At 41.9% G+C, this 15,531-nt stretch overlaps 1 protein-coding gene across 1 annotated transcript in view; it reads left to right on the top strand.

Annotated features, from left to right (window-relative positions):
• Positions 1–6,154: 6,154 nt before the first annotated feature.
• The window catches only part of DKK2 (dickkopf WNT signaling pathway inhibitor 2), a 46,550-nt gene continuing 37,173 nt past the window's right edge, over positions 6,155–15,531 (top strand). Inside the window, exon 1 of the mRNA XM_052774946.1 lies at positions 6,155–6,914. Coding sequence (XP_052630906.1) covers positions 6,657–6,914 — 258 coding nt within the window. The 5' untranslated portion in view covers positions 6,155–6,656. The remainder of the gene's footprint in view (positions 6,915–15,531) is intronic.

Raw genomic sequence — 15,531 nt, forward strand, 5'->3', positions numbered from 1 at the left:
AAAATGTTGTATTGTTGAGCTGCAGCTTTAGCAAAACTAGGTATTGCTCGACGCTGATTGAATTTTTTTAGTCAGAAGTTAAATAAAAGACAGAGTAGGCCCCAGGGGCAGTGCTAAGGGAGATTTGGCCATATCCAAGTTGTGAGAGTTGCTGTAAGGGGCAATGGAAATTCAGTGCAGCTGGTGAACCTAAAAAATAATAACAAAAAACAATACACCTCTGTGTTATAGAATGTCTTTCATACGTCAAGTATCCCAAATTGCTTTATATAGAATTAAAAACAGATTTAATTTGAAGAACAGGTAATTTTGTTTATTTAAGGGAAAGAAAAACATAGGATATTAGACTGAACTAAAGCTGGCGTAAATCAAAAACGGTTCAATTGAAGTCAAGTGGCTTAAAATATAGATGCTGTAAAATGCACAGGATTATAATCTGGCCCATAATATTTTGCATTTACAGTGTGTAATTTTGGCCCCTTGGAGGAGGTCAGGTAAAGGATCTCCCCATTTTCATTGTATTTCCTTTTTGTCCTTAAATTGAATATATTAATTTCTTAATTTCCTTTATTTCTTGCTTTTGTCTTGATTTCTGCTAGACTCTGCTTTTTCCAAATACTTCCTCTTTTAAAAAGTTTCAGAGACAAAAGGGGAAAAAAAGGCAAGAGGAAAAAAGGTTACTCTTCTTTTCTATGTCTTTCCTGCCCCCTAAAATCTTCTTCTCCCCCACAAAAAATGAAAAAAAAGGCTACAATGAATCTAATGCAACTCCCTGGCAAAGAATGTAAGGGGGGGAGTTCATAAAGAAAAATAGAGATAGTAGAAAAGCAATTAAAATGTTGATATTTTTCAATGAAAATACCAACAAATTTAACTTTAATTTTTTTTGCCATTTTTTTATTTTGGCAAGACTAAGTAGTGAAACTGGAAAAATTCTACAAAACCTTTGTTTGTTTAAGGCCACTCAGTTTTTTCATTAAATTTATAAACAAGTGTAATTAAAAGAAACACCAAAGCATTTGCAGAACAGAAATATGTGTTTGGAACATTTAAACCTCCAACATTTGTTCAGGGTATGAATATGATTTAAAAATAAATGCAAGCTCTGTGGTGTGTCTCCTCTCTATGGGAACAAATAAGGCAAAAGAAAAACCTACTTTTTAGAAAGCACACTAATTTAGCCCAAAGGAGATACAAATGCATATTTCTATATTGAAATATATATTTTTAACATGAAATGAGAACTGAGTACTTGTGGCTCACTGATGTAGTTCTCAGTGTTTGCAGCTGGAGGTCTCACTGGTGTTTAATGAACATTTGCCCTCTTGACTGTGGAGCTTTTGTGCCTGGGTTGTAACTAGCATAGCCTCTCCTTCTGCCTACTGGAAATCTGCAGGAAGAATTAGCAGTTAAAGCTGAGCGTGGGGGTCTTCGAACAATCTGCCCCCCGTGCTAGGGCATAAGTGGAGGATCCCAGGGAGATTCGTGGTTATGCACGCAACGGTCAGGAGCAGGTTCGGTTTCTGCAATATGATACTTGATGAGAGATTTCTAGTGACCATCCCACGTGTTACGTAGCATTTGCCACTGACTGTGGTTTTCAGGGTAACGCTTCTTCCATTACTCTGCACGGTTAGCTGCAAAATGCCATTCTGGGCAAAAGACTGTATTGCTCTGAAATGTTTGACTAACCACACATACATACACAAAGTATGTGGGCCTTAGCTTCTCCAAACCAGGCATCCAAACTTAGTGGTGAACTCAGTAGTAAACTCTGCCTGATCTTCAGTGGTGTGACAGCCTCTGCTTCGTGCACTTCATGCACTTAACAACCATTGGGGTTTTTAGCTGGTTCCTCTGATAGATTCCCCCATGGCACTTAAAAGTTTTAGAAGTTCTTGGTATCTCTCAAAATCTAGGTTGTAGCGGCACAGTCATAAATCTGAAAAGCAGAGGTGCTCCTTGGTATTTTTGCCTCCATAGCATCTTACTTGAGTAGATATTGCAAAGTAAATCTGTGTCTTTAAACGACATAAGAGTTGCTGCAATGAGAAGCATGGGAAATCCACACCTAAGTTTGGAAGTTTGTATTTGACCTGTTTGAAGTACACAAGGCGTGGGCTGAATGCTAGTTAAAAGTGAAAAAATGCAAATTACCAACTAGCTTGTTTGTCTCTAAGTACATCTATATATCATGCTTCTGTTAAGAAGGAAAAAAAAAAAAGCTTCTCCCCAACACAGGTTTAGTGTTCTGTCCATCTACTTCTCATTTCTTTGGTCTTGAGCAGCATGTTGGTCTGGCAGCAACTGCCCTGCGGTGAAGTGGGTTGTTGCTTGCTCTGGAGGGAACTGTCTGTCAGGGTAGCAAAGCAAAACCTGTTTCCGTTTCCTCAGAGATGCTGCAAACTATCTTCCCTTCAGAGCAGTGAGTTACAAGATAGGTCTTGCTCTGTTGGAAGGATACCCATTTCCATTCCCACTAAATTTAACTTAACGTCTGGAAACTTAGTTGAATCCAGCCGACTGATGAACTTCATACTTAGCTGAATCCAGACTGATTTGAAAAAATGAGTTTGGGCACCTGTTCTTAAATATCTGAAAAGTTTTGAGCATTCCTCCCTAGTTTTCTTCAAATTTCTAGAGGTTATGAATATAGGGGGACTTTGTTATTTACATTGAAGGACTTGGAATGTGGCTTGCTTTTTACATTTATTAATTTAAGTGATAATTCTAATAAGATATTAATATATATATTAATTTAGACAGAGTCTACTTACAGTCTGGTCCTTTAGGTGCTGCGTGCCTCTCTTTAATACCACACATGTCCTTTTATTTCAAGAAGAGCTGAATGATACTCGAATGAGGTCATCATATTGTGTTTCTTATTGTCATGGATTCTCTTTGCATGCCTCATCAGTTTATTTTGTTCTCTTTGTAATCTTCCCTTATTCAAAGCAACTCTGGTGGAGAATACTTTACCATTGACTTATGAATTTCTCTTCCTTCCTGGGTAAGAGAAACACAGCTGAGATATCCAAAAAAAGTTATAATTTGAGGGGGGTTGTTATTGCTGTCACCAAAGTTAAACAAGTCAGTTAATAGATTCAGAGCCTAGTTAAATATACCATAAATTCTCAGTTGTGTAAAGCATTTTGGAGAAGGGGGCTGTTTGAAGTGTGAATTAACACAGCCTCCCATATATTTTGATTAATAGCCCAGACCCACCACATATATCAAATGTCTTAGAGGTAAGAAAATCACATTTTGCTTGTCCAAGTTTTGTGGTAGTCTCCCAAAACCTGTTGACTTGTTATTTTTACAAATTTGTTACCATCCACGTAGCAGGACAGATCAGGGCTAAGCCTCCATGGTGGCATATATGGGGAATAGCAGGAAGACAGATGTGAATTTGAACTTAAGTGTATTTATCCCCAGCAAGAAAACAAAATGTGACTAGGGCAGTCCATGGTAATAGGACAAGGAAATGCAGGACTTACTTGTTATTAGAAATCAGGGAGCTGTTACGAGGGTGTGTTTCTCCATCTCAGCTTGATCCTACGTGAATGGGTGGGTGGACGTCAGCCCTCCTGTGTTTGTGGCATGAGGCTGCCTATGCACGTGTGTATATACACTGTATATGTCTGCCGGAGTGGATTGCGTGTTTCTCTGCGGCTGTGATTTTACCCATTGTGTGTGTGTGTGTGTGTGTGTGGTGTTTATATGGCTCTCTGCCAACTTTCTATGAAATTATCTGTTAGAGCTTTTCCTGTGGCCCTGATAGCTCTTTGGTTTTGGGTTTGGGAGGGCTGGATGAAACACCAGGAGGGCTGGGTGTTGAAAGTCAAGTCAAAAACGATCAAAAAGGACTGGCTTTTATCACTTTCTTGTGAAATTGCAAATTGCTTTCTGATCTTTTAGAAATATTTCCTTACAAATGTCTTCAGGAATTATCAGGGATGAGGACAGAAATGTAATTTTAGTTTATTTAAGGCTGCACAAAGACAGAAAAAAGGAAATGCTGTGAAGAAGGCAAACTTTTATTTTCATTCCTTACTCCTTACAAAGCTGAATGCAGAAAAAAAGTGAAATTTTAATTCTGAACTTAGTTTTCTGAAATCAAGCACTAATAAAATTGCTCCCAGCTTCAAAACCAGTAAATGTGAGCTCATCTGAAGCCCAAGTCAGAGCAAATGTCATGCTCTGTAGAACAGTTCAAAATCCAGTCTTGGGGGCTGATACGTCATTTCAGTTGTTACTTAAAAAAAAAAAAAAATTAAAAGATCAGTAGTAATCCCCTGAAGTGAGAGGTCATTAGATAAGAAAGAAAAAAAAAAAAGAATCTGCCCTGTGAGATAGGATTAAACCCTCTGAAACAATTCTAAGGTTTGAGCTGTGGAAAAAGACGTAAATTAAGCTACTCTTTATAAGATGCTCTGTTTAATATAATACAAGCCCTAACATTAGGACACACTGCTAGCAGTCACATGTCGATAGACAGACAACATTTTGAAAAACTTACCCAAGGTGGTGTGGTTCATGGAGTATTCCCTGCAGAGAGCTCCTGAGCCCCCAGGAGGGCTTCCGCTCACTGAGAGGGAGCAGGAGCACTGGGGGCCAAAAGAGAGCCTGACTCCTCCCTGATATTTCTTGCCTTAGCAACTTCTTTTTTTCACAGCTGTTAGTTTAGAAGAAATGAAATTTCAGGTGAGCATTTCTTCTTCTTCATCTCTTCTGCTGTGGAAAGAGGTAGAGTAACCAGAAAGGATTGATAGCTCAGAGAAGGGAGTGGGGGGGGAAACATGAAGATTCTCTGTACTGTTCCCAGACAAGGTAGTGTTTGTACATGAACATATGGGACAGCAAGAAGGCTGCTCCTCTCACCATCTTCTGTTCCCTCCACCCCACTTTCGCATGTCCAGGGGAAAGACAAGTGCTTGCAGCTCTCCACCGCAGTACACAAGTGCCCCATGGTGGTGTTGTCTGCACTAAGCCTTTTGCAGGTAACTGGGAAAAGTTAAGAGCTGGGTTTACCCCAGTTCTGCTAATTTTGCACTCTGTGTCCCTGTTTACCTTCCGTTTTCTGAAACGCAGTGTTTTGGTGCAGCGGCGGGGAGATGCAAGGGCCTTGGAACGTGTGGGTGTAGTTAGTAGCACCTGGATGTTCCACAGCACTAGGACGTGTGCTCATGCCAAGGAAACTGAGAAGATGAATACAAAATCAGTCTCTCGAGTTGCTAGTGGCACTGAGAAGCGTCACATTTAGGAGTAGTGCAGTGCACCATTAGTGGCTGGACATGCCCTTTACCTGGGCAGTGGGCTTTGCAGGCTCGGGCGTAAGATTTGGCAGGATTTGCGTGCCAGCCCCATACTTTCACAGCGCTGCAGGACTAACGCGCTTTGCGCTTCTGAGCGTTTCAGGGAGCCAGAGCACGCTTCGGTTCGGCAGCGCAATTTGGGGAGCCCGTGCGGAAAGCCTGCCGGCACCCGTCCCCTTCGGCGAGGCTTCACCTCCACCTCGGGGCTGGATCTCGGAGCGGCAGCGAGGTGCCACTGAGAGCGTAGCACGCGTGTCCAGGGCTGTGCGTGGGCCGTGGGCCCGGGGCAGACCCCGGCCGGAGAGAGGGGGAACGCCCCAGGCTGGGGAGAAGGTGGACTCCGGAGAGGTGAGGATGGGGGGGAGGACGGACACACGACACGGAGGGGTTGCAAATCGCTGCGCGGCGTGTCCCTCCTCCGGGCTGGCGGGGGGGCAGGGGGAAGGGACACCGGCTGCCAGCGGCTGTAATGATAAGGGGGGGCAGCGAGAGGCTGCCGGAGACCCCCGAGTGCGAGGGGCAGCAGCGCAGAAAGCCCGCCGGGGGGGTCTGCCCCTCTGGCCGTGTGCTGGCGTTCCCGCCGGGGTGTGGGGGGGTCAGCCCCGGGCCTCCCTCCCCCTGCCCTGCCCTGCCCTGCCCTGCCCTGCCCTGCCCTCCCCGCCGCCGGATGCCCAGAGCCCCTCGGCCCGCACTGGCCGGGCTGGAGGAGGAGAAGGAGGAGGAGGAGACCGGGCGCTTTCACTCCTGCTGGCTGCAGAGGCTGAGGCAAAAGACAGAAAAAGGAGGAGGGGAATAAAAAGTAAAGGGGGGGGGGGGGAGGGAGGGAGAGAGCAAGAAAACTAAGCCCAGCTTTTGCCGGTGCTGCTTGGATTGGATCTGGTTTGAGTTTCCTCTCTGCTGGCTTGTGCAGCAAGGGAGGAGGAGTGGGGGGAAGTAACTCACTCACTCTGCCTCTGAAGCTTAAGCAAACGTGCTGGTGCCTGCACTGGTGGGGAGCTGCCCTGGGTGCAGTTGCCTCGTAGCTTATTGCTCTCAGTTACTAAAGAATTGCCTGGACTTCTCGAGGACCTGGAGGAAAAAGCCATCACTTCACAGACCCGATAGTTGCTCAGTGCCTATAGACTTGACACGGTTTTTTCCTAGGGGATTCTTTTTTAAATTATTTTTCTCCCGTATCTCTCAGAACAGCAGTTCCTTGAGTGTGTGGCGTTGAAATCCATTGCTTTGTTAACAACTTTGGGAGATATTTTTAAAAACTTTTTTTCCCCTCTCCTTTGTTTTCTTTGCTTTAAAAAAAAAAAAAAAGAAAAAAAAAAGATAATCCTTTTGGGGGGAGGGGAGATGATCGTGCTGATGTGGAATAAGTGCTCCTGCTGTCTCCTCTTACTAGCCGCGGTCCTGATCGTGGAGAGCTCCCAGCTAGACAGCTCCAGCTCCAAGGTGAACTCCATCAAATCCACCCTGATGGGGGAGGCTCCAACTCAGGCAACCAACAGATCTGCAGGCATCCACCAGGGACTGACGCTTGCTAGCAGTAAGAAGGGCAAAATGCTAGAGCAGATGGGAAAACCTCCCAAGCACTATCACCGGCAAGGAGAGGTAGGATATCGCTTCATTGCTCAAGTGTCTGTCCGTCTGTGTGCTATATGCAAATAATTGCTGGTCTTCCCCTCACGTTGTTTTCAAAGCTTTACTGTGTTAAATTAATTAATTTATTTCATTGGGGTTGTCTGGGACAATATAATCTCATAATTGGTGTTAAGAACTGTGCAAGTGGGATTTGGAAGGTTTTAAACATTTCATTTTTCTCTGTAGGATTAATAACTGATGGAAGAAAGAGTTATCTAAAATATATCTTCAGCATTTCTTTGTTTGACTCCTTCAAAGGGCTGTTAGAAGTAAAGGAAGAAATTTCTTCTTAACTCTCAGTAAATGAATTGAATTTGAATAGGTGAGGAAAATTTGAGCATGAAGTGAAAACTGTGTTTACAGCAGTGAAACAAACTTGGTTTTAAAAATCATACCTAGTGAGTTGATGTCTGATATCTTTCTCCATGGTGAGAATAAAAAAACATGCTGTCCCGGTGCTATAGTTTAAGGCACATTTATTTGCTTAATATGACAGAAAATAATTTCTAGGTTTCTTGTCCAGAATTCACTCCAGTGGTTGTGGAAGTTTAGTTTGGTTATGTCCAGTTGAGATAAGCAGGGATTGAAAGCCCTGAATAGGAAATTTGGGTGTAAGGAAGAAAGAAAAGGTTATAGAAACTTTATGAAAAAAAAAAAAAAAAAAAAAAAAAGACCCTGACTTGTGTATGCAGTCTTCTTTCTTCTATACCCTGCTTGGAAACTTGGAAGCCTGATAGAAAATTATCTTCGCTCAGCTAGCCATCAGTTCTCTACTTCCCTATCAAGTCTCCATGTGGATGGTATGAATGTTGCGCATTGTGGTGTTGAAGGAGGTAGACTTCTTCAGAAAATATGGATTTTATACCACTGGGTATTATTAGTACCTCCAAATACAGCTGCTTTTCATAAGCAACAAACACTGTAGCAGCAAGGGAGCTGCCAACATTCAGGACTAAAAAGGCAAAATACTCAAAGCCTGAAGGGTCTGTATCTTGCCTGCATTTTCCTTAAAGCAGCAGAGAAACTGCAAATTCAAGCAATCCACTGAATTTGCTAAAGTGTTTTACATCAGCTTCCTAATAATTGAATGTTATCATTTGGGTTTGTGTGCAGGCGTAATAACAGTGGTGGTAGTTTTGGTTTTGTGTGTGAGAAATTTGTTTTTAAACTCCTCTAAGCTTTCTTTCCCCAGCCACTCAATTGTTTTATAATTTACCCAGAATTTGGTCGCCTCTCCTTACCTCTGAGCAAAGTTTAGTAACAGATGCTGTGCTGAAGTTTCATGTTACTAAAGTACTGTGCTCTTTCCTAGTGCACATTGTAATAATTACTATGTTAAATCACCTTGAGGAAATACAGGAGCATGATACGCTTTCTTACATGTTCTCCTTGGGTTTTCTTTTGTTTTCTCTGTGTTCACAAAAAGCCAATTTATAGGACCTATTTTCCCACTGAGTGTTATCTCAGTCTCATGAGTTTCAGTGTGGGTACTTGCAGGGCTGTGCTGTACAGCTCCAAACATGATATATAATTTTTGCCTTTTGGCGAAATCTTGCCACCTTTCCCTGTGTACAACATCCTTAGCACTTCAATGTGTATTTAGCGCAATGTTGAGAATGATTGATTATAATTCACCAGTTCCTGGAAAACAAGTTACACTGTCCACCGGTTGTATTTGCAAGAGTTGCCCCTTACTTGCCAACCCGGATTGTTGGCTGGGGGCTTCTAGTTACTGGCATGAACTCACAAGGTACACTTCAAGTCAGAGACAACTCTGTAAGTATCTGTAATGGTAGAAGAGGTGGCATGCTTTTTAAGGTGTCCCGTTTGTATCGCAAGCAAAGACCCCTGGAGAATCGGTGACTTTGGCTCCCAGGGAGCAAAGCCTGACCTCCTGTCAAGGGTTGTCGGTCCTGATTTCACCCTCTCTCCCTGGGACTCCGTCCCCGGCTCCTGCACGGTCTCACACAGAGGTAGTCTCACACATGTGAAAATGACTCAGATTTGCTGCCAAGAATTGTAGATGCTACTTTCGGCCATCCACTTGAAGCAACACAATTAACACAGAATTGCAATGAAAGAAGAAAAAAAAAAAAAAGAAAAAAAAAAGAAGTAACTTTTGTGATTATGCTTTATCTTTGGTGATACTTCCAGTTGCAGGGCTGGTGAGCCGCTGCATTTTTTAACAGCAATGTCACACATCTCAACCAATTAAGACATGACATTTTCATAATTTTTTTTAAAGTACTCTCTTATTAGGTTAGTACTTGATTTGTTTAGATTATGGGACTTCGTGCTTAAGTTCTGCATGCCATTTGCTAAAAGAACAGACCTATGCTTTTCTTTCTAAAACATTCTGTTGCATTAGTGGTATTTTTAATGTGTCACAAGTAGGAGTACCTTTTATATCTTGGTAACTTTAAATGGTGAGTTGAGTGTCTTGTTTAAAACTAGGAAATAGTTTTAGTAAGGACCAAGGATATGCAACTTAAAGGAAAATTAATCTAATGTTGCTGTTATGACAGCTCGAAGCTGTGCATTCAACTCTCTGCAGATATATGTAGCGGAAATCAGAGGACTCTCACTGAAACTGATGAAAGGACCATCAGCCAGCAACCTATGTGCTTATTCAGCTTGGTAGACTAACGCACTTTCAGAATGTTTGTCTAATATGTTAACGTAACGTTTTCAGTTCTGTTAATTCTCAGAACTAGGAGCAACTTGGGAGTCTTTAATCAGCAATAAATCAACGGACACAATAGTTCATGGCTTATCTAGAGTGCTGATGTATTTCAGCTGGTAGTTACAGTGCTTCTGCCCAGAAAGGGAAGATCCAGCGCTCCTTCGTCAGGCAAAGTTCCCATTCAAATTAATGAAAATACTCACATGAGCAAAGCAAGCTGATCTATCTTGCTGGAGGGACTGGCAGGGCAAATGTGGTTTTTAGTAAGACTTACACTTTTATGTCCTTCTGAGGAATATTATTTATTTTCTGCTCTTATTCCCTTTACTGCCTTAGATCAGCAAAGAATGAGGAGCACTGATGTGCTGAATGGGTGAGATTTCACTGTCTTCACTGTTCTTCACTGTCACTCCTGTTTTCCCCTTTGTAAACTGTTAATGTTTTCCAAATTTCACAGAGAACCAGAATGTATCTACAGCATTTGCACAAGGGAAAAATATGCTCAGATATAGGACTGTACAGTGCATGTTAGACTAGGTTACTTTTGGGGGGGTCAGTACTATATACTGTCTGCCATCAATTTCCTTTCAAAACTTGATTTAGAGAAGTGGCTTCTAGGAACAGCTAACACCTCAGTAGGGTAGCCTCTCTGGGAAACCATTCTGGATATGTCATCTCTAAATAAGTACAATACAGTGAATAGAGTCATAAATGAAAAAGGCCAGATTAACAATCATGGTGGATTAATTTTTCTGCATGTTAGCTATAGCTTCCACTGTGTTAGGACAAGCTGTCCCACCTGAGTGCTCTCACTCAACTATAGAGATGCAACTTGAAAGGGAAAATCCCATGTATCGTAGCTGTGATTGAAAGGCATAGCCATTCCATAGATTCCTGGATGATGGCTCTGTAGCCTCTTTAATTCACTTCACCATATTTTTGATTTCTTGTCTCAGGGTTATGGTCCTTGCTCTCCTCTGAGGCTTGTCCCCTCCATCAGTGCTGGGGTTTGCAATCCTTCACACTCAAACACTTTTAATGGTCTGGTAGGCTGAGACCTACCAAACTTTATTTCCAGCTGTTTTCCTTCTTTAATCCGTGGGCGCTATTATCTTCTGCCCTTTCCGAGTCCTGGCCACAAGCTATTGTTTCAGCTCTTTCCCCAGCAAGTTGTGTCTCTCATTCCCTTTGCTGCTGCGTAGCTGGTTGGGTTTGTGCTTCCCGCTGGGAATGTCCCTCCCACTTCCCCCACGCGCACGACGGGACCAGCAGCAACGAAGGGAAGAACTGGGATGGCCAAGAGAGGGGACCGGCACAACTGTGGGCCTGAATCAGAGATAATGAGGCCTGCAAAAGCGAGAGAGGAGTGAAAAGCTGGGACAAGTTTTAACACTGCAGAGGCACAACACTCAGATATCAGATAAACCTTTGTATTCCAAATGTACTTGGTTTAATTTTTAAAATGTTTTGGCGTTTGGTGGTGGGGTTTTTTTTGTTTTGTTTTGTTTTTTTTTTAAACTCTATCACAGCTTGAGCTAAGAGGCTTGAGGCCACAGAAGCCAAACCAAAAGGCATTAATCCAAATGGCTAAGCTGACGCTGATCTCATACCTATCAGCGCATAGACATACATGTGTTTCCTGAACGGGACGTAGTTACCCACAAGGACTTGCTAGAAAATGCTTGGATGATGCTTTGTAGCAAGTAAAACAGCATGAGATGTAGTAATTGACTGCAGTGCCCTGAGAATGTTACAATAAAATGTACCAAAGACACCAAAAATGTAACCACAATATCTTGAATAGCTAGCAACCAAAACAGTATAAATTATTTCTCCATGGGATTAAAAATAAATTAATTATAATACCTAGAAATTACATCCAGCAGCAGCTGCTTTTTTTTGTTGTTTGTTTGGTTTTTTTTTTAAATAAAAAAATAAAGACAGAATTGCTAAATCCGCAGAGGTCACCAGAGAACGTATTCTTTGCTCTTGCTGTTTGCTGTTAGGAATCTGGGAGACATACTGGTTTACTGGCAGCAGTCTTGCTAAATAGCCGAGTGGCTTGTCTCTTGATTGCAAAAATGGGATGCAGAGTATTATCTCCTTCCTGGGTCATGCTTGGTGTCCCCTTCAATTTGTTATTATTATTTGACTTCTTAATATAGAGCAAAAGCTTCTATAAAGTGGCTTTACTACTCCTATTAACATTGCAATAATGCCTATAAAACTTCCTGGACTCTGCTGTGCTATTGGGTGTGCAAATACTTAAGAAGAGTTAGTTTCTGTCTGGGAAGTCTGTCAGAGTCTAAGGACAACACAAAAGATGATGAAGCATGATTACATTTTGCTCTCAGAAAAATGAGTCTGATTAACTCATTATGTTTGATTAACTGATGCTTTGCAGATGCAAATATAGCACAAGTTTAATTTTGATTTTAATTATCTCAACACCGGATGTATCTTGCAAGCACTTCGTATCTCATGGTTTGTCAGTTGAGCCTTTGGTCCTTTTACAGTTGTACTTACAAATGTCTCACCCTGGAAATGTCATTTAGGAGGAATTTAACTCTGCAAAGGAGGAGTCCCATGAAGCTCCTGCTTCTGTTTGTTTTTCAAGCGCTGCTTTCCTTTTCAGGTTTTGTGTATCTGAGAATTTTTTTAAGTATATCCAATGAAGTTTTACATATACGTAAAAATGTTAATTTGGAGAACACCTTCAAAGCAGAGACCTTCCCTTCCTGCTTGGGTTGCTGAAGTCCCTGCCAAGCTCATGCTACCCCCACATGCACACACTGGCCGTGGCTGGCAAGAGTCAGGATGCAATGGGCCAGACTTGGAGCCAGCAGCCCCCACCTGGCCCATCACTGGCACATGGCTTGTCACCATGTCCCACCGCAGTGGGAGCTTTGTGTCGGTTTTGGCACTGCAGTCGTTAGCTCCTCAAATCTATCATAAATGTCTGAAGTTTGTATGGCACTGCAGAAACAGGGAAGAAAACCAGAAGCTGCCTCTCTGCTTCTCCTGCATTGGTGAAATTCCAAGTGTGTTTAGACTTAATTTTTTTTTTTTTTTTTTTTTTTAAAGAACTGAGGATAATTCTTTGGAAATCCTTGTCTTTCAGTGCTATGTTCTAGGCTGTGTTTCTGGTACCTTTAGGTTCAAACCAGCTTCTATAAGCTTCATGTCCATGAATGTGAAAGGCCATACAAAAGCCAAGAAGATCAGAAGGTTTGTTCTGTTACTTTTTAAAAATTAATTTTGCCTGCAAAAGTCTTTATTTTCATTAGAGAACATGAACATTCTTCTCTTCTTTTTTGATCAAGCATAGGATGTGCAATGACTGTATGTGTCCCCAAACCATTGCTTTTATTCAGTATAATTTTTTTCTCTTTTTGTTTGAAGGACAGATTTATTTTAATGGAAAATTTCAAGAACATAAAGCAATTTTCAAATTACAATGAAATGTGAAAATAGGTGCATTTGTGATACTTGCAAGCTCATTGCAGAATCCTTTGCTCTAGAATGAGCTACAGAAAGTAGTGTTGGAGAGAGAGAGATGGTGTAAAAGGATACATATGGTCATACTAAATGACTAAAGCACAGCAGTTTTCAAATAAAATAATGAGTTTTGTTCATCTTAGTTACAGTTTTCTTGGGATCGGCCCTAAATCCATCTATGATTTATACATTTGTGTTCACACAAACAGAACTTGAGTTATGAAAATGAATGGATATAAACACACAGTAGGAATGTGGAGTTCACTCATTTAGCAGCTATTTTGTCCTTACAAAAGGAAAGACTGGGGCAATGCTACAAAAAGCTTAAGAATTGTTGGGTTTTTTCCCCCTCAAAGCACATAAGTACACGGTTCAGCCCCTTGAGACTTTCTTAAAGCTAAGCTTTGATATGATTGAATTTTCATATGCACAGTAATGAATCTCGGAGACATGCACGTTGCACATATGTAGTGCAAATGGCACTGGTTTAGCATTTTTAGCAGTAAGCGAAGGTGGACTGTTCTGCACATGCTCGTGAATGAGGTGTTGCTTCACTCTGCAAGCCCTATGCCTCATTCTCTGTGCATCATGTAAGTGTGAACCAGTCTGTGCATGCTCTTAAAAGCATATTTATCGGTCCAGTGAATGAGAGGACAGGGTTCAGTTCTATGCGTTTTGGCAGCCTGCGTTGAGTGAAGCAATGACTTGCTGTTAGTGTGATCTCTTCCCTGCAAGTCTGAAATGCCTAAAGCAGAGATCTCTTAAAAGGAATTGCAAACAGAATATGTTTATGTTGCATCAGGAAACTTTTATTCTTGGAATCTCATTCTTAACTAGAACAGCATCAAGAAAAGTAATGCATCTGGTGGGGGAAAAGCTCCTTTATTTTCCCTTTTGCACAGAGTGGGGTAGTTTCCAGAATTGTTTCTTTTGCTATGTGTTCCTATAGAAAATGGTGCACCTCTTCTTGACAGCCTGCAGAGATCCTAAAGCTGGACATTTTGCTGTAAAACAAGGTCTCTGGAAGCAGGGGAGAGAACTGTATGTAAAACCACTAGAAGAAATGCAAAATGCTAAGTCTAACTAATGTAGTCGGCATTAACTTAGTTCAATTCATTTTCAGAAGTATCAGAAAGATTTAGGCTGTGTCAAAAAAAAAAAAAAGGTACTGACAGATGTGCTACCATCTTGTATTTAACCTTTTTACTTTCATATAACTTTCTCCCCTCCTTTTAGTTTTGGTTTTTTTTTTTTAAACAGAAAAACTCTAGTGTTTCATGAAGTACAGCCACGGTACTCTGGATGGCCGGTGTCAAGTATTCATGTCAACTCAAAAGAGCCATAGAAACCTAGGTCCTATGTTTAATTGGGGCTTGGGTCCCATCTCAAATAGCTTAGGTTGTTTTCAGAAGTCACTACAGAAAACTGATTTTGGCCTTCCCAATGCTGCAAGTTCTAAGGAAGACTCCACCTGCCACCCGCTCTTACAGCTAGATCTACTGGTGTGCCCGAGTGTTTTCCCTGATTTTCTTACTGTGGCTGTGTTCATGTGGAGTATAACACAGAGGTGCTTTAACTTATATGGTCTCTGTTCAGGGTGAGTTTTCACAGAGCATGGGTTTAAAAGGAGAAAAACCTCTGTCCAATGAGACAGAGAGCTGCAAGCAAGAGATGGTGTTAGGGAGCCTTGGGCTTGGCAGACAGTTTGTCTTTGCAGTGTGTCTTCAGCAGCAGCTGAATGAAAAATGGCCAAATGAAGTTTCAGTTGGCCTGACCTGGCAGGGCTAGTACAGACTGCAGAACTTGCCATGTTCCTTTGTTTCTTCTCTTTTGGCTTGAAAACGAGAGAGCAGAGCCTGCCTCCCATCCAGTCCATTGTGAATTTCCTGGGACACGCAGGATCCTGTTTTCTGTCTTAAAAAAGAAAAGTTTGTGTTTCACTCTATCTTATGGGGCATTAGGCTGTTCAGGGGACAGAGACTGAGCTGTGTGTCTCCTACTTCTCCTCTTTGGTAGGAGGAGTACTGGGTGGGTACTTAACTTTCTTTTTCATACATGATCTCCCCTGTCATTCTTCACACGGGAGGGAAGGAGAGAGGAGATGTCAAATGGCCATTTTGTCTTTTAGAGGTAGACAGGAGAATGGCATTCCTTACCAAAGAAAAGAGTTGCAAGTTGTGGTTAAATAGTTAACATATCGCTTTCACATAGAGAGAGACCATCTGGTGAGTAACGTGAAGGGATAATAATAATGGAAGAAGCAGAAGGGAAGAAAAAGCTGGCTACTATCCTGTGTTTCCATCAAGGAAAAGGGTAACCATTTGGCAGGCTAGAGAAGGTGGCATGGCTGGGGTGTTATCTGGTGATAAATTCATGAGCATTTACAGAGATAAACAGCTTGGCATC

Source organism: Harpia harpyja, chromosome 2 (genome assembly GCF_026419915.1).
Source record: "Harpia harpyja isolate bHarHar1 chromosome 2, bHarHar1 primary haplotype, whole genome shotgun sequence".
Lineage (NCBI taxonomy): Eukaryota > Metazoa > Chordata > Aves > Accipitriformes > Accipitridae > Harpia > Harpia harpyja.